Here is a 19,904-nt window from a genome sequence, read left to right as displayed (position 1 = left end):
TTGAGATCAAGCGATAATTGGCATACCACCTGCAGTATTATTCTGGCCCACATATTTTTCTGTCATCAAAAAAAGGTCTTAAATAATAGCTTTAAAAACAATCCCAACTGAAGGGCAATACAATTTTCTTTTATCTTTTAAAATTGGAATCTTGCCCACTAACAACATGGCCATTTCCTACTATATGACCCATGTGGGCACTGACAGTTTCCTTGCAGTCAGTCTGACGTTTTGCTCTGTTTTCAATGGGAGGCATCTCAGATTTTAGCACAAGCTCAGGGTGTGTATGCAGCCCATGGGCACAACTAAGATTGAAATAAGAGGACTAGTTTTTTTAAAGCAGGAAAATAGATCTTAAATGTATGAAGGAGGCTCTTGTCTTGTATCAGGTATGTGCAGCTCACCCACACAGTCCCACGGTCCAATTCACACAGCTGGGGGTTGTGAAGAGGGTTTGAAAAAAGCCAAATCTGGCTGACTCAGAGCGACGACTAGGGAACAGGTCACATCAGTGCTACAGGAAAGAAGGCTGAAAGACCAAGAATATTCATTCATTTATGTACTTCATGAACAAACACCCCCTGCGCTCTGTTCTTTCCTGCTATTGAAGTCCACTTTTATGTACCTTGAGCCTCTTCTCAGGCCCCTGCTGAGTAGAAAGGATGGACAGGTCAAAGCCCCCTGCCTCCTGAATTCAGAACTCAAAAACATCTGGCACTTGGCATAGCAGCAGGGTTTTTAATACTGTGGGCCATTCTGTGGGCAGAAGTTTTTAAGCTGTTGTCCAAGGACCTCCAAGTGGATGCCATAATAGGAAAATTTAAGAGAAAAGAAAATTATAAAATGTATTTTAACAGTAAGAAAAAAAAGGAAAGCATGCACATAGTTTGTGATTTAAAAAAAAAAAAAAAAAATAAGAAAAAAAAAAATATTATGTTATATAATAAAATAAAAATGTATTTATTAAATATTTAAAAAGAAAAACATTAAACTATTATATATAAAACATATGTTTAAATATATTTTTTCAATATTATATTAAGTATTATTATAACTTTCTTTTTCCTAAGATGTTTTCCTTAGCTTCCTCACTAAAGCTGGTTTGGAACAATATTTATAAAGAAGATCATCATATTTATGGGGGTAGTAAAAGCTTTATAAACCCTGCTGTAAGGTACTAAAATACTACTATGGTACTACCATATTAAAAACCATAATATTATGATGAAATCATATACAGAAAACTATAATCAAAGCTAACATGCAGTGTTTTCTAAGCGTTTTCTAAAGTATCCTGCTAAGGCGTTGCATTACATGCTTTTGTTAACTGATCTTAAAACATGGTTTCCGAACCATTAACCGCACAGCTGGCTCCAGAGTTTATCACTATTCAAGATCAGTTGACAAACTGCAGATACAGCATCAGAATCACACAGCTGCCTACGAACAACTTCACTGACCTTCCCATGGGCTCTGTGACCCACATCTCAAGTCCCGGGTCAGACTTTTCATAAAAAAGTCACATTCCTACAAATAATCTTCTTAAATTAATGAGAATTATGACAGCTATAGTGCAAATACACTTTCAGGGTCGAGGCAGTCAGTGTAGTATTGTTTAATAGTTAACAGATGAATGAGGCAACTAAAACTTTGGAGCTCCCACCCCCTCCTACTCCTTCCTCCCACCCCTTCTCCTGGCGTTACCTCTCCTCACACTCACTCAAATGCTGCAGTCATTCAGAGGCACAGCGTGGAGGCTGCACATACACGCATGTTTAGAGCAACATGGCAAGACCTTACCACTGTGTGCTGATATCAGTGTGTTTGGCAGGAGCTCTTCTACTGCTGCCTCTCTGCTTGGGTGAGTGTGTGTGAGCGTAAGAGTGAGGCTGAGACTGACTGTGACTATAATGGGAGAACTTGCTGTATGTTGATGTTTTGAATGAAGCACAGATCTAGTGTGAGATTTAAAAAAATTAAAAATAAATTCCTAGGGGACATTATATATATAAAATAAATAAAAATTAAAAATTAAAACTTTTGCATTTGCACTGTAAAAAGTGGTAACTTGCAGTTGATTTTGGGATGGTTTACCCAAAACTTTCCTCACCTCATGTTGTTCCAAACCTGTATGAATTTATTTTATTTTGTGGAACACAAAATAATATATTCTAAAAAAAAAAAATTGTCTTCTTTTTGTTCATACAATGAAAGTCAGTGGGGGTCCAAAAGAACACTGGGCCCCACTGGCTTTCACTGTGCGAGACATTTTTCAGAACTTATCCTTTATGTTCTGAAGAAAGAAAGGCATAGTTTATTTGTTTTGCGGGTGTAACCTAACACATTTAGTATGATACAGGTTAATTAGCTTACCTATTTTTATCACTGTATTGACACACAAAAAATGTTTGAGCGTGCAGAGATCCACTGACAGAAAAAGTGTGTGTAGTGAGAATCTGGTTTTGATTTGTGTCTTTGGAGTGAACAAGAAGACTTCTATATTTTCAGAAAGTTAACTATCTTGGTTATTGATCTGAAGGTATGCTGAAAATGTGGCAATTTAGATGTGGTAAAAATATTATTATGTCAATCTAAATATAGGTTAACAAGGTTAAATTTAAGAGTTAAATTGGCCAGAAAAAGCACCTTAAGGTAAAAATGATATGTATATGTATGTTTTTTAAATAATAATAATTTAAAAGAAATAAGAGGAAAACAACTTGCCCACAAAACAAGCATTTTTTCTGAAAAAAGAATTGTGCAACATTACTAGGAACCAAAGAAGCAACAATATAATTCAGCATAGAACTTTTTAAATCAGCATAATCCTGATCATTTGTAAAACTTAGCTCTTCAAGCTCAGTTGGAGACAACTTGGTTTGGAAATACCATGTGAAAAATTCAGTGCATTCTTATAGAGTTGTGACAATTCAGTGCAACCTCTTCGGCATGACAGACAGCCTCAGGGGGTCTTAACAATCACAAGGTCAAAGTAATTCCAGCGAGTTCCCTGCACAGCTGTTTTCTGTCGGCCCACTCACAGCTCTGACTTCCTTGTCTTTTTTGTTTATTGACTACCAACAGAAACAATCAGCCATTTGCTCTTTTGTGTTGAGGAAGTGACTTCAATGTCTTGCAGAACTACAATAATGATAATTAGGAGTAGAAGATTTGAATGATATTCTTAGCAAGAATTATAGCTTCACAGTTAAGATTTAGCCCCAAACTACACTACCTCATTATTCCTTGTAAACACCAGTGGGATTAATGAATTTGTTTTCTGCTTTTAGTGTTTCACTTGGCAGACTGAGATGGGGGTATTTGCCCAACAGTATGTGCCAAGATTCTGGTGATTTTATAAATGAATTACTGGAAAACATAAAGCAGATATCATGAGATGAGTAACATGCTTTGGTTTTAACGTTGCACTGAACCCACCTCCTCCTAGGGTTTGGCTGAAGCGATGACCAAAAATCATTTTGGGAGTGAAGTTTTACCTTTAGGGTGTTTTCATAACTTTAGGTTCATGTTTGTTTTGACATTTCTTTAGGATAAAATGGGGTCTTTGAATGGCTGATGGTGGTAGACTGGAGTTGAAGGGTCAAGTTCTACCTGACTAAATTTCCCAATGCCTCACAAGAAACTATGTTTGTCAGTGATTGCTACAAAATGTAAATCTCAACTTTAAAGCACTATATACTTATTTTAAATAATGTTTCAAGGTTTGTTCTTGAGCTTTCGTGTTTCAGCTTGTTTGAATGGTGTGAACAGATTGGGTTTTAAAGGCCAGACAGTATGTTGTACCTCTAAACTCTGGATTGCAATGCCACAAGGATACGTTTGAGGGATAAAGGCCAAATAATGGTGTGCAAAACAGTAAAAGTAGCGTAAACTACATGTTTGAGCTGTAGGTTCACAGCTCAGCTTCAGTAACTTTCCTCACTGAAGGAAAACCTGAAAGAAAACTCATTTAGTAGGGCATGTGAACCCTAAAATCCACCATGTCAATCTGCAGACAAAACACAACACTTGTTTTTGTTTCTTTATTTGGCAGAGCTATCTGATTAAGGGGCACGATCATTTTTGGATAAGAACCCATAGCGTGAGTTTTGGTATAGCGTGGGACTCAATTCGCAGTATTCAGATGACACTTAATAGACAGTTACTGCTTTATTCTGGGGTGATGATAAATAAACAATAGATTGCATGCTCATCACAAACCTGGCCAGATATCCCATTCACTGATAGCTAAAAGAATTTAGCCTCATGTTGTTTATGGTACTACATGTTTATTGGTGTTGATCCAGGTATTAATCAGGCATTGTTTCCCACGAATCTCAAATGAAGAGACTATGCTAACAGATAATTATTAGTCCGTAGACGACAGTCTCCAAAGAAGTAGGACTTCATTTAAGTTTGATTATGATTTTTTTGAAAAGGTTACAAAGAAATTGTCATGGATGATGCACCATAATAAAGAAGTACTCAGAGCTTTCTTCTTGTTTCTTGCTCCTTTTAGGGATGATTGTATCGATAAAGCTAGGCAAGTCTGGGAAAAGTTTGAGACCTGGCAAATGGTACTGGCAAACATCCATCATCCAAAAGCCAAGTGCATTTAGGTTTATAGTTTGTTCCATGGTGCTGTCTCACACTCCCGTACACTAAAAAATAATGCAATAAATAAAAAAAAAAACTTCCATGAGGTCGAAACTGAGATTAAACATTTAAAGTAAATTTTAGTCATACATTATAATTAATTAGTTTAATAAATCAACAGAATAATCCCAATAGTAAAAAAAAAATGCTTAGTAGGGCTTCCCACTTTAAATAAATAAATTCTAAGATACTAAGTCGTGCCTATAAGATAAGTCAAAATTATGACATGCAAATTTGACATTTTAATGCCATACTAATTACTTTTTATCCCATAATTTCATCTTTTTATGTAAAATAATGCTTCCTTTTGAGTGAACATTTCTTTGTTGCAATGGCTATTAGAAAAAGACAATTAGCATTAAATAGCCACATCATATCTCTTTTTAGTCGTGAATACTATTTAACCTCACTGAATACGTTTAAGGGTTAGAGCAGGTAGAAATAGCTCCTTAGGGAAAACAGTGCAGGTGTCCACTTTATACAGTGTTTACAAGTGTAAATAACAATGGAAAAGAGCTTTTACAACAGGAAATATGTTAAGTTTTTCTGCCCTGACATCTGATATTTACTTTTCTTCCAAAAAATTCAAAGTAAATGGAGTCAGGCAAATCCAGATAAGCCTAAGGCATATGAGGTGCACTTCTTGGGCTCAACTCCCAGGTGTAGTCTGGATATCGTTCACATTCCCAGAAGAAATAATACTGACACTGATCACCTTGGTCTTTACTACACAGCTGTATAAATGAAAAACATGTAAAAGGACAAATTTGGCAGATTATTTTTTTCAGCCTAAGGAATTAGATTCTCGGGTCAGTTCCCATCCTCTGTACTTTAAAACCGGATCTGTGGAGGGTCAGCACTTAAGGGACTCCTGTGTGTCCAGGGGTTTTAAGTCCCATAAATACACAATGACCTAACAGTTTAGAAGATTTTCATAAGATCCTGAGGAATAATCACCAAGATATTGATCTATTTTTTTTATAGAGCCAGCCATGATCATGAAATGGATGCTCCATTCCTTTTTCAAGCATTCCCACACAAAACACTTTTTAGATCTAATTAATTTCACTTTGAAAATATCTGTTATATGACATACAGTACTGTTCAAAGGTGTGGGATCAGAATGATTGTTTTTCTTTCTTTCTTTCATTCTTTCTTTTTTTGTGTGCATCATTTGTACCAAGACTTCTATCATTTACAAAAAAAAAAAAAAAACTAAAATAAAAATGTACAAAATGCTATTCTTTTTTTTAACTTTTTATCAAAAATCCTGAAAAAAAATTATTACAGCTTCCACAAAAAATATCAATATCAAACTGATTTCAACATTAATAATGATAAGAAATGTTTTCTCAAGCAGCAAATCAGCATTAGAATGATTTCTGAAGGATAATGTGATTCTGAAGACTGAGATTCTTGAGATTCAGCTTTACCATCAAAGGATTCAATTACATTTTAAAATATAATAAAATAGAAAAGGTATTTTTAGGTATTTTTTTAGTAACAATATTTCACAATATTAGTTTATCAAGCATGACTTCTGTCAAAAACTTCTCACGGACCCCAAATTTTTAAACGGTGATGCAGCTGAACTAGTAAGACTAAGTTATTAAATATAAATAAACCCTGAGAAAAAGTTGCAGAAAAATGTTAACCAAATGTCTTCTCGATCTCCTGAGCCTGACAGAACTGGCTTCCTAGATGTTACTTCATTCATTAACATCTCAGTCTCCAGTGATCTCACAGTATCATGTATCACATTTATCAGGAAAAGACAGGATAATTGGGAAGAAAGAATGTTATGGTGGATAGTCTCACATAACTGACAAATGGCAATAGTATGTCTGAAGCAGTACAAAGATCTCAAGTTACTGACACTGCTTCTTTTCAATGGGAAACAATGTCCTCTACGATTCAGTGAGGTGACTGAGCAGTGATGCAGTAAAGATGGCCAGATAATGTTCAAAGCATTAATTGGATTTGTGAAATGGAGACAAATTATATTTGATGGCTAACATGCTGTGACAGTCACTGTCTGACTGGTGGGAAAGTAACATTATCAGAAGGACGTGTTGAGTGATCTGTGCAGAAACTGACTTCCACGATTTTCATATAAAATGTAAGGTTTTCCATAAATTATAGCTAAACTGAATCGGTTTTGTCTTTGCAGGTGTCGAGGATTACCAATATGACTATGATTCCACTCCAACCTCGGAGTATGATTACAATTCAACATTCGAATATCTGTTCTTCAGTAGGTTTTCAAATGTTTCACATTTTTATATCATTTCACATTTTGTTATTAAACACTACATTTTTACATTTACATTAGGTTTGTTTACATTTGATTATTTTGTTCCTCAGACTTGATTAGACTATAAGAGCTAATTACAGTTTGAATGACAGCGGGGCAAGTGGGCCAGAGACCCCCTTGTTCTAGTCATAGACCCCTTAGTTATCTCTACCATCAGACTGAGGGGTCACCTAACTGCACCCCAGAGTGTCAGTTATTATTGACAGGACATCGACACCTCCATGACACTGAACGGGAATTAATGGTTTAAAATAAATCTTAGTCATACACAAATTATGCAATATATAGGTATGATGTCTTTTGTAGATAGACTTCTTGAAAATCAATCTTTGTCATCAATCTTTATGAAAATTCTTTATGAAACTCATACATTTATTCAGCAATAAATTACATTTTAAAATAATATTTGACAATATTACTGTTTTTACTGTCTTTTAAATCAAATAAATGAGCATAAGAGACTTCTTTCAAAAAAATCAAACTAACCCCAGATTTTTGTACAGTACAGTAGTGTATGTGTTCATTTACTTGCATGAAGCTTAACCATTGCTCATTTTTATGACTCACCATATCTGTTTCTGTCTTACTAGGCAATGTCAGCAGTGAAGTACTAGATAAGTTTTTAATGGGTGAAGAGATGGACAGCGGAGGAGAAAAAAATTTTACAGAAATAAAAGAAGAAACAGATGGAGATGTGCATGAAGAAAATCCTACTGATCCCACAATCTTTTATACAGATCAGGTATTTCTAGATCCACTTCTGTACTTCTTGTCGCATTACAATATGCAGAATACACAAAACACTCACATGTGTCGCAGCCAATATAGTCCTGAGTAATGTGGTTTGTGTTTCCTGAGAAACAATGTCCTTGTGTCTTTGAGATGGGATTATGAAAGGGGGCTGGATTACTTTACCATTTTTGTGGGCAGACAGAACTCCTCCACACAAGACTTTGAAAAGCTGAGGTCAGATGTTCAGCATCTTAAACCATGTATTTGCAAAACGACAAACAAATGATACATCTGCTCAATAAATACAGAAGTGTTATCTTTTGTAAAATATGAGAGAAATAGGTAACTGACCTGTTCATTCACCCAAGGAAAAGAAACAAAAGTTGTGAAATCCTGACTTGCTTAACTTATATCTGGACAATTTCAAGAGCACAACATTTCCATAAAACATAGTTATGCTACGGGGGAATTAGAAATTAAATACCCATCTCTGTATTTAATGCCAGCACTGTATGCTGTGAAAATATCAATGGAGGAGATAATATTCACGTTTAATGAATGCAATAAAACTCTGCTATAGAGGAAATGTCAATTTTGATTAGATTAGCAGTGGTGTGAGTCTGATGAGACACAGACCTGCTGACATGGCAAACTGGGAGTGAACATAAATGTAAACAGGTGTCCCTATTATTTGGAAAAACATGAATTCTTTTGAAAGCTCCATCTGCTTCTTATCCTCATGTGTTCTGAAGTTAAACAATGGCTCTGCTCTGCATTAAAGGAAGGCAGCTGCAAATAGAGGAAATATAGAGGGGAAGATGATCCCAGCAGAGACATACTCGACCTATTTAAGCATGCACATTTAATTAAACAAGCTACTAATTATACAAAGTCATTTGAATTCATGTGAGAATGCAAACGCATTTCATTTGCAACATCTGCTTTAAAAGCACAATGGAAAAATTCTCAGACAATAAAACACTTTGTTCCACTGCACCTCATATTGGAGAACTACAGAACACAACAGCACATGATCTGCTTAACTATGAATGTGTCAGTTAATAGAAGAAAAAAAAGAGAAGAGAAGAAAAAATGAGAAGAGAAGAAGAGAAGAAAAATCTAAAAGTTGTTAAAGTCATATAAGAAAATAAGAAGTGTACTTACGAATGGGAAGCATTACAAAAGTTTGATGTTCTTTTTCAGACTTCCTCTCATCACAGATCTCTAAATAGTGTGTATTAAAGAGACATTTCCCCTAAAAATTCAACTTCTTTTACTCACCCTCATGTTGTTCCAACCCCATATGACTTTTTTTCTTCTGAGGAACATAAAAGAAGAAATTTTGGAGATTGCTGGTAACCAAAGAGTTTCAGTTCCTATTGATTTTCAGTGTTTGGACAAAAATACTTTTGCAAGTATATTACAAAATAATGGAAGTCAATAGAAACAGAAACTGTTTGGATATCAACATTTGTAAAATATCTTCTTATTTATTGACTATCCCTTTAATAAAATTCAGTAAACATACATACATATATATATATATATATCATTCACAAGCTTAAACCACCATATACCAAAATTGCAACCTTGTTTGGCAGCTGTATACTGACACTATACCTTTTTTTAAATTCCTATTATCATTATTATTTTAGGCATCTCAGTCAACGCCTGTATGTTCCCTTCTATCTTTGGTTCTGATGGTTCAGCAGCTGCTCAGATTACTATAGCAGATACACTGCACATAACAGGACCCTGTAACACAATCTGAACAGGTGAGTAAAATGTACCTGAATCTAATGTAGAAGTCAGCGTTCATTTGACTACTTGTGGGAAATTCATTCACAGAATAAATTAATCAGGGATGTGCTCATAATGAAATTCTGGCCCATACTGATAAATACTAGTCTATACACTGTATCTACACTAAAAGGATATGCTTGTTAAAACACTACAATCTAAAATGATTTGTATGCTAAAAGTGTATCTCAGCAAGATGGACGCTATGGTATAACTGATTTCTTTTTATCATAAAGTTCTTTAAAATAACAATGAAACAGTGGTGAACCGTTGTGTGATTCTCTTTGGAGCCTGCAGAGGGCACTCAAACATTGGTGGTGTAACAAGAGCAACACAGGGCAGGAGCAATGTCCTGTGATTTGAAATGATTGTCTGGAAGCCTCAGGAATGATTAAAATGATTAGACCTCCTGACACTCATTAAGCTGCACTACATTGCTTTATGTGCTCTCTGCACTCCACCTAATACAACGGCACTCATCATGAGATATATATCTAGCAAATAAACAAGCGATAACATCTTTTAATATTTTAGACTCTGTGGCTTTCTGTTTCTCCAATTATTCTAGAAATCCACGAAGAAGAAGAGCAGATGGACAGATAACCTGGACGAAAGACGTGGACATCCAGTACACACAGACACACACACGCTCATGCATACACACTCAAATAGTTCAAGCAAAAACAGCAGCAGATTCATGACAAACCATGGCAACACATGGCTTGCAAGCTGTAAATGAAAAGACACAATGTTTGCTATTCTTTGTCACTGAAAAACAGGCGCACAGAGGTCAGAGGTCTCATAGACTGGATCAGTGGAATGGAATATGAATGTGAAATGGGGCTAAACTAAATGACTTTAGTTCTTTTGTAGGGAATTCTTTCAGGTTGTGACTCACAGGAGGTGATTTGAAGAGCCTGAATAACAAAGAAACTGAGAAAAACAAGATACTTCTCTTTTTTTTTAATGAACAGATGTGCAGGCTGTCCACTGCCATGTAAAACAATTTGTCTTTTGTGAAACTATGTCAGTTTAAGCATATTATTATCCATAATGTGCATATCCTTTGATTGTCAGGGCAAAGATGTAACCGAGAAACAAGCAAATCAGTCATCAGTGTTTCATAATGTAAGATTTTAATATGTCAATTTTTATCTTAAAGCAAAGCTTTACACAAACTGACCTGGATTTATGTTATGCTTGGGTAACAGTAGAAACACTCGAATGTTTTACAGTTAGATTGAGCTTTTCTAGTTATTTAAAGCATTAATGTCCTCTTGCAGATATTACATATAGGCACTTTCTTCAACACTGCAATTCTAAGCTTCACTATTTCTTCAGTAATCCAAAATAAGCACATTTTTTATTTTGTTTGAATTTATTTTTATTCAAGTATTTTTTTTTTTTGAAGTAACAATGGTGATTTGCACTAAAATGCACATGAATTTTTTTATGTGTTGTTACCAATACTGAATAAATATTTTTTCAAGTTAAACACTGAAGTGTTAATTTCTCTAATGATTGAGAACACACAGATGATACAAAACATGCTGAAAAAAAGTTATTCATGATTCAGGATATCATGTCTGGTAAACCTGATCAATTTTCAAATGCAGTCAGTTTGTTCTGTATTCAAAGCCGTGCATACATCCCTTCATCAGAAAGGAGACAAACACAATTCTGGTTCACGTTCTTAGAGATTATCAGTGGTTAGTCAACATCACCCAATTCGAAGCACTTGAAAACATGCAGCAAATGTGTCAGGAATAGCCCTTCTGTATCAACAGCACACATTATGTTTCACCCTCTTCTCTGCACGTATTCATTAAACTGCTGACAGTGGGTGTCAATCAGATCATTAAAACTGGAAAAAAACTCATAGCCTTTAAATGCATCAGCCCGCTTCAACAACAATCTGTAAAATATTCACGATTTAGCTGTTACTCTGCTATAAAGTCTGCAGAAGCCGGAGTCAATAGGTCAATGGGAGAAAACACAGACAAGAGGCATCTGGGGGTGTTTATAAACAAACAGAGTAAGGTCAGAAATGTTGTAACGTGGCTCAGTGCCGATAATGACAGGCAATATCTAAAATGGATTCTTATCATCAGAACTCTTCAGACAGTTTATGTTTTGTACTGCACATTTTAAAGCGGCTCTCCGAGATGTGCTCTGAGTTCTGCTCTGAAAAATCTCACTGGCTGAATCTGATGTTTTAGATATGTTCTCTTTTTAAAGACGGGCTCTTAAAGGATAAGGAATAAGGAATAGATCGGACTGACTTTCAGACAGGGCACCAGACTAAAATTGCTCCAATAAATTTGTCGTTTTTTCCCTGCTGAAGAAAAAAAAATGCTTTCCACTACAAATCCCATTCCAAACAATCAACTGTTAACCATTGAAACTATTGCCTGTAGTGTTTTGGAGCATATTCCATTTTATTTAGTGGTTTTAAAATGTCAATAGAAGGCAACACATTACCAGTAGACACACAGGGATCATTAAAGCTTCCATTAAAACCAATGTAATTGCCATTTTAACAATTTAAACCAAATCCTGAAGGTTTCTACATTTCTTTCTCTGACTTGCTCACCAAACATGTTGCTCATTGTTGAAATATACTTAAAATGACAATCACATGAGATGAAACTCCCGATATGTCAGTCTAGAGACAGAAATCATCCCCTTATGGGTGCCACCATGTTGAAATGACATAATCAGTTGCATTGTGCAATTGACTAACTAACTAACTCTTAATTAAAATGGCAACAATACAAACTTCATAAAGTATTTTCAGTTAGGTGCATCAACAGCATAAATGTAAAGGTGCATCTAATATATATAAATAAAACCAAGCAACTTAACAACACAATCTGCATACCTCAGACACAACAGCATTTTCTAGACTAGAGTGATGAGCATGTGTGCTATCCACCAGTTCAAACATAATGAAAAATAAAATAAAGATTCTGTTGAATCATTAAATCACAGTGCATTGAGGTTGGTCTCAAACTAAGAAAACAGGTTCTGAGAGTCTTTAACTTCACTATCATTTAATAGAAAACTGAATTTAAACAGAATTATCTACAAAGATCTAATAACACCCTTTTTATCTCTGTCATGTTACTTTTTTTAATTTAATTTGTGAATCAGTGGGTTTATACAGCTTGGCTGTTTCATCCAGTATAACGGATCATTTGCACTCATGGTCATGCTCCAGTAATGATTCATTTCAGTCATGTTCTCTGTTGTCCTGCCCCATTGTGTTTCCATATCAACACTTTCAAATCAGTTTTGACAATCATAAGGTAAAGACCAGTTTAGGAAAGTGCATTAAAAGGAAAGATGATGCGAGTCTTTCTTCCTCTCTCACTGTGCACAGTCAGACCACTATCAGTTTTGTTCTAAACAGACCAGAGCCAACAGAATCAGAAAGCTTATTTGCCACTGTAATTGATCAATGCAAGCAGACAGCTGGCGAGACCTGGCCACAGTTACAACGTATCACTTGATGATGTCACAATGCCTTTAAAACTGTTGAGGTCTGTCTGTTGAATATTTGATGGGTTCTGTGATGGAGTTTGCATTGTGATTCATATCATTTGATGGCAAAATTATTACGTGATTATATTAATTATTATTAACTTCTAACAGGACGCTTTCTTAGCATGTCATATTTGATGTTATCAGACCATCAGTGTCTGAAATGTTTACTCCACATTAGTTCAAATTGTGAGTTACTCTGTGCTAATTTAAAGCTCTGGGCTAAAGGATCTTTTTTAGTATCAAACACAGACATTTTATTTCTAAATTTATACTTTTAGGGTTACAGAACCTTATCTGTAAAATGAAATGGACAGTTCACCCAAACCCTGAAATTGTATCATCATTTACTCACCCTCGTACATACATGGCTTTCTTTTATCTGTGGAATATAAAAAAACATAGTTAAAGAATGTTGGTAACCAAACAGTTTGGATTCCTATTGACTACCACTGACAAAAAATACAATGGATGTCAGTGGGAACTGAAACGGTTTCGTTTATATTCCAAAGAAGAAAGTCATAGGTTTGAAATGACTCGCGGGTGAGTAAATGAATACATTTTCATTTTTATAGCACATATTACTACTACTATAAGGTATTATTATGCAACTTTTAGCAGTGGATAAGGAACAAATTTGTCCCTTTAAGTGTACTGCCCCAGTGACAAGGCTATCAGTTCATGCATGCATATTTACAGACAAATATCTATGTAGTTTTGTCATTTAAAAACTATTTGAAGGAATTGAGAGGATTTTACCTTTTAGTTTGATTAGCACAATACATTTCCTAGGTCTTTAAATGAAAGATTTACTGATTTTGTATGCAGGAAAAGAGCTCTATTTACACACAAACTCAGTAATGAGCTATTAGGACCCTTGCCACTATCTATGGTTGTATCTGTATGGCAAACATGGGATGCACATTCATGGACTGATTTGTTATGTTGGAGAACATGTCTTCTGGGTAAGGTCTTCCATTTGATTCCAGATGCATCAGGTCATACATTTTTTATACACCTGACTCCTCTGTGTGCTCCACAAGGTTACTATGCTAACCAGGTGAAGGATTGAATAATGGTCTGACAATCCAGAGATGTGGATCTGTGGCAGACCCAGCGCTGCTGAATAATGCAAGGAGCAAACAATCAGCGCACACACATTAAAACACACACGCATACATCCCTCAATGAAGGACCACCTTGTATCAGGTATTTAAATTATCAGCTGTAATTTGCGTTAATTACAGTAAATATCAGTTTCATCCTAATGTTGATACTTGAACTGTCTTCACCCAGATTCTTGGACACCTTTTAAATTGATGATATTGTCTGATGTTAATTTTCTTCACCTTTCTGAAATCACATCACAAAGAGAGCAAGTGAATAGATTTTAGTGCATTACATATCATATACATCAAAAGTCCTCATTTCTGTGGGAGGTTAAAGATGAAAGATAAAAGCAGTCTTAGATCTGCTAAAAGAACAGTTCACCCAAAATTTAACATTTGCTTAAATTGTACTCACCCTATAAGACCTTCCAAAATGCAGATGAGTTTGTTGATTCATCAAAGCCTATTTTGGAGAAATTTATCACTACAGCACTGTATACCCTGATACAGACTATATGACTTATTCACCGGAGGAAGCAATATTAAATATTTAAAACACCTTAATAAAGGATTTGTTGCTTACAAATAGCTTTTTGCTTCACAAGATGTTAACTGGAGTCATGAGGATTACTTGTTGGTTATTATGATGTTTTTATCAGTGGTTTGGACTCTTATTCTGACGGCACCCATTCGCTGAAGATGATCAATTGGTGAGTAAATGCTATGCTATTTTTCTCCAAACTCAAACTCATCTGGCCTGAGGGTAAGTAAATTTTCTGCAAATTTTCATTATTTCTTTAAGGTGACAGAACTGATAAACTTGAACTCTTGACTAAGTGACGTTAATTCCCTATACACTATTGGTATAGATGTCTTGAAGATCTGGTATGGATGACATGGAAATGGATAAAATTTGTATCTTTCCTTTAATGGCTCCCGCTCTTCTGTTTTCAGAAGAATGTGAGCTTTGGCTTGAGAAGAGCTGAGCTTTAATTATGAGCTGTTGAAAAGATGAGCGACTCCTTCAGAGGAGAGAAATGAGACACAGTGAGGTGGTGACAATGTCAGACATCTGACCACACCTAATCAGAATGTAAGACATTTCCGAGAAGCTGTCTTCATCCTGCCATGGTCTGCTCAGAAGCTGTCTTCATCCGGTCATGGTCTGCTCAGGACATTGTGGGAAAATCACCCAGAGTGAAATAATGAGTATGAATAAGGAGAATTCTTAGAATACTTCGAAATGAACTGTAAGATTAAAAATGACCTGTAATTTTTGCACAATATTGCTATTTCAATGTAATTATATGTTTGATCATTCCGTTCATATTTGTCAGGTAGTTGTTTTAACAGAGATTTAAATAATAAACTGACAAAAGGCGAGACTATTTTTAATAAAAGAATTACAGAATCAATCAATTGATTCAGAGAAACTATTACAAATGTATTCTGTAAGCAGTTTCTTTTGACATCACATTTAAACATCTAAGCTTGTGATGTTGGATAATAACTCTTCTGTGATTTCTTCACATCACTCTTTACGGTTCTAAACATTCTATCCATTCTAGATGCTATAACTCTCAAACATCCTTACTCGAAACACACACACACACAAACACACACAAACACTTACACTTTTGAGTAAACTTTGGCATACAAAGGTCAGAAAAAGGCATTGTTGGATGAAAATGTATCCATTTATATGTGCATTGACAGATGAGATATAGGTCATAGACATACAGCAGACATTCAGTGAATAACATATCTGATGACATCCCCATCAGCATTGTGAAATATAGGTCACAAACCGATGTGACACCTGGACACAGATAACATTATGTGTGTGAATATACAGGAGCAATGATAATTACATGTTGAATATATTAGAGAACAGCCCTTGCCAGTTGGAGGTGTGTAACCTTCCTAACATCAGTGAAATCGACTGCCCACTCAGAGAGGTGACTCATAAAACCTTTCATCAAAAGCCCTTTCATTGATGCTCATGTTTTTAGTGCTGTCAACTCTTACTATTGTTTCTTACTAGAGTTTCACAGAACTTCTGATACAACAATAAACAGATAAAATGTGAAGACTGACTTTTAAATGAATGAAAGACATGCTTATGGAGCTTAAAAAGAGAGCATGGAATATAAAAACATTCTAAAAATTTTCTTTTTCAAATTCACCCTTTTTGGCATTTTAATAATTTCATAAGGTTGCCCTGTTTACCTTAATTCACTATACACTCTTAAAATTGTCTTTTTTTTGGCACTCTATAGTGGAATAATTGTTACTGAGATGATGAAAACGTTAATTTTTAAAAACGTTAGGTTTTTCAAGGAACCTAAAACGGTTCTTCTATTTCATTCTCGCAAAATTATGATAATAAAAATAAAAATAATAATTGTAATTATTATAATAATAATTGTAATTAAAATAATAATCAATTCCATTAAAAATATATGCAAATTCTCTTATTGGACAAACAGCGGATTTAAATTGCACGGATGTCAAAGTGATATCATCTTTGGTTCAAACTGACTCCCAGCTGGTTCTTAAAAAAGCAGCCTACTGAATACAGATGTAGTGACGTTATGTGAATACATCAGGTAGCAGGAACATCGTATAAATAGAGAAAGTTTCCCAGCAACCCAGTGAAGCAACAGAAAGCGGCAGCAAGAGCACAAGCTCAGAGAAAAACTTTCAGCGCTGGTATTGCTAGAACAGAAAATAGTAATAAAAAGGATTTTATATATTAAATTTCCAGTTTTACCTTACTAGCGCCAAAGCATTCAGCACCATGGACAGCGTCCGCGCGGCGGTTTACCTGAGCGTGTTCCTCTCGCTTCTGTGCGTCTGCAGGGGTCAGATGTCACTGGACACCCGACTGAGAGTGCAAGAGGAGCAGGACATCAACAGAGACCTGGTAAGAGAATACATAAGAGGGACATATATGGCATAACTCAACAAATACATTTTCAACCTGTTGATGTAATAAAAAAGTTTCAGCAACACCAGAAAAACAGTATGTAAAGCTTTTATTTTTATTTAAAAATAAAAATAAAAAAAAATTCAGGACAGTTCTCTTGATTGAGTTCAGGCATGTTAAGTAAAGCTATACATGTTCATAACTATAAAAGTCGCGTGAAATGTGCTATAACTATTATTTACAAATAGAAACGATTTACTTGGATAAAATATGAGACTATGTCAGAAACGTATCTTTAAATAATGACTTGTGTTTAGGCTGAGGCGCTCGATGAACTTTTGGATGGAGATCAGGCCAATCGGATATCTGTGGAGAAAAAAGCTAGCGTCATTCCCAGGGTAAAGATATTCCTCCTATTTTCCCGTTAGAAATAGCGTTCATCATCAAGTTAAAGAGGTTGACTAAGTATCTAATGCGATGCACCCTGTTTAGTGTGATGTTGGGGAGCGCTGCGCCATGAAGCATGGCCCGCGCATCGGGAGACTGTGTGACTGCACGCGAGGAACAGCCTGCAATACTTTCTTCTTGCGCTGCTACTGATGGGGCTCGCGCAACTCTCCTCTCTCTCAGGCACTGTGAAGAAACTCGTGACAGGAATGCTTGGGACACCTCATCTATTTAACGGTTTAATTCTAAGCGTGAGATTACATGTAGCCTATTGATAGGCCTTCTGTTCTATTTTTCGAAACCTGTAGCCTACACTACATGTTTAGATGATTAAACGAGTTTATTTTGAGTAATGAAATGTCTTTAAGACTCATTCGTTCTGATACATTGTCGGTGAGTGTATATGTAGGTCTAACTATGTTTAATAAAATCATATAACTATTAAAACAAGATCTGAAATGAGGCGAATTATTACAGATGCACAAGTGTCATTATCAGCTACTAAAATCCTGATTTGAATAATCATTAATCATCGTTAATCTTATTAGGCTTTGAGAGGTTTAACTTTTTGATGGAAACGTTTTTTGTAAGCGCAATCTGTTGAGGTTCTTCTCGCGCAGCTAAATTCATCTTAATGTTATGATGCAGTGACAATGGTATTTTTGTATTATTTACAGCCATACCTATCGAAATGCGCTTTCGAGGTCTGTTTAGCGCTAACTTATGAGATATAGGGCCTAACTAACTTTTGTGGTTACTGAAGCGTACTGTATATGACAAAATAATTTATAATTTAATTATATATTTTAACAAAGCTATTCTATAGCCTACCTTTTCTCAGAATCGTTTTACCATTTAGCCTACATTAATGCAAGCAGATCGGTTGAAGAGCCCGGTTCTAGATCCAGACTCTTTCGGTTTCTTAAATCCTCTTTGAAACAAAAGAGGATTAGGTTACTGTGAGATCTGTCCACGGGTTATAATGTGGTCACCAATCACCATTATATAAATTCAAGAAAATGTCGCAAAGGGAAGGGAAATCTACATATAATGGCCTCGATAAATCGCGGAAAATCTCATCATCCCGTTCTTCAGTCGATCATCAGGGGTGATCAATCACCTTATGTGACGTAGAAGCTGGTAAGACCTTTAAAGTACCACAAGTCTTTGCGTGAAAACTTGTCCCGGGCCCCTTGCCACTAGAAACACCCCTACGTGATTATATTACAAATACAATGTCAAATCTTTCTATACTTCTCGTAGCGCTTCACTGTGCGGTTTACATTTATTCTCAAATCAGTGTCGTGGATTCAAGACCGCCAGACTACCAACCGTCCAGACCGTTCGCTGACCACGCGACAGAAGCGGTGAGTTCAAATATTACGCGCGCATTTTCTTCTCAACAGATCGTTGGATAATCGGAAAACTCACTGTTTATTTCAGACAAGAGCTGTGACAGAATATAAAGAAAATCTTCAAAGACAACTCGTGCCCATTCTGAGGAGAAAGTTCAACCGTCTTCCAGGAGTATGCAGACGTCTGAAGAGGAGGAGGATAACAGTTCTGGTACTTCACTTTGTGCTAATTAGATGTCTGTATACTGTGACAAACACTCGTGTATCTGCATGAAAGTCATTTAACGCAAGCAAAATGTTGGAATTAAAGGGTTAGCTCACTCAAAATATAACTTGTCATCAAGCTCTAAATGTTTCAAACTTGTATGAGATTCTTTGTTCAGTTCAAAAAATAAATAAATAAATGAAGGATCAATGTTTGTATCCACAGTTGCCAGCACCCACTTGTATGGAAAAATGTCTATGGATGTCAGTGGCTTCCTGCAACTGTTTGGTTAGCAACATTCTTCAAAATAGCATATTTTGTATTCAACAGAAGAAATTAATTCATACAGCTTTGTAAAAAACACTTTCATATTTGGGTGAACCTTTCCTTTAGAAAGGTAGACCACAAGAAAACAAAAACAAAATCTAAAAGAATGGCTTGTAGAAGACGTTTAACACTTTGACTGCAAATTCCTTACTTTAAGTAACTTTTTATTTTTGTTTAATTTTAATCAAATTATACAATTCCAAGTTCCTATATGGGTTTTGCAGGGCAGGAAACTCCGGGATCAAGTCACTCTGTACACTTGAGCAAAACACGTGGTGTTCAGTTTATGAGTATTGCTTACCATTTGTCCTTTTCTTCTCCACAGTGTAACACAGCAAAGTTCTGTTCTGATATGACATATCTTCAGCATGGCCACATCTGCTCCTGTCCAAAAGGATCAAAGTGCACTCATTTCTTTTTATGGAGTTTGTGACCTCTCTTTTTTTTCTTTCATCAAACAATACATTATATTCCATCATAACAGAAT

At 35.6% G+C, this 19,904-nt stretch overlaps 1 protein-coding gene across 2 annotated transcripts; it reads left to right on the top strand.

Moving 5' to 3' along the window:
- Nucleotides 1-16,795: 16,795 nt before the first annotated feature.
- On the top strand, nt 16,796-19,893 carry LOC127935708 (cocaine- and amphetamine-regulated transcript protein-like). 2 transcript variants are annotated; one of them, XM_052533807.1, is made up of 5 exons: nt 16,796-17,080; nt 17,401-17,481; nt 17,576-18,670; nt 18,831-18,897; nt 18,974-19,045. In XM_052533807.1, exons 1-3 carry the CDS (start codon nt 16,955-16,957, stop codon nt 17,681-17,683), a joined length of 315 nt encoding a protein of 104 aa, XP_052389767.1. In that variant the 5' UTR covers nt 16,796-16,954; the 3' UTR covers nt 17,684-18,670; nt 18,831-18,897; nt 18,974-19,045. The 2 variants fall into 2 exon arrangements, with proteins under 2 accessions (XP_052389767.1, XP_052389766.1); XM_052533806.1 differs by lacking the exons at nt 16,796-17,080; nt 17,401-17,481; nt 17,576-18,670 and adding an exon at nt 19,743-19,893 and having other exon boundaries at nt 18,695-18,897; nt 18,974-19,096.
- Nucleotides 19,894-19,904: the final 11 nt, after the last annotated feature.

Source organism: Carassius gibelio, chromosome A19 (assembly GCF_023724105.1).
Source record: "Carassius gibelio isolate Cgi1373 ecotype wild population from Czech Republic chromosome A19, carGib1.2-hapl.c, whole genome shotgun sequence".
Lineage (NCBI taxonomy): Eukaryota > Metazoa > Chordata > Actinopteri > Cypriniformes > Cyprinidae > Carassius > Carassius gibelio.
This window is presented reverse-complemented; position numbering and strand designations above follow the sequence as displayed.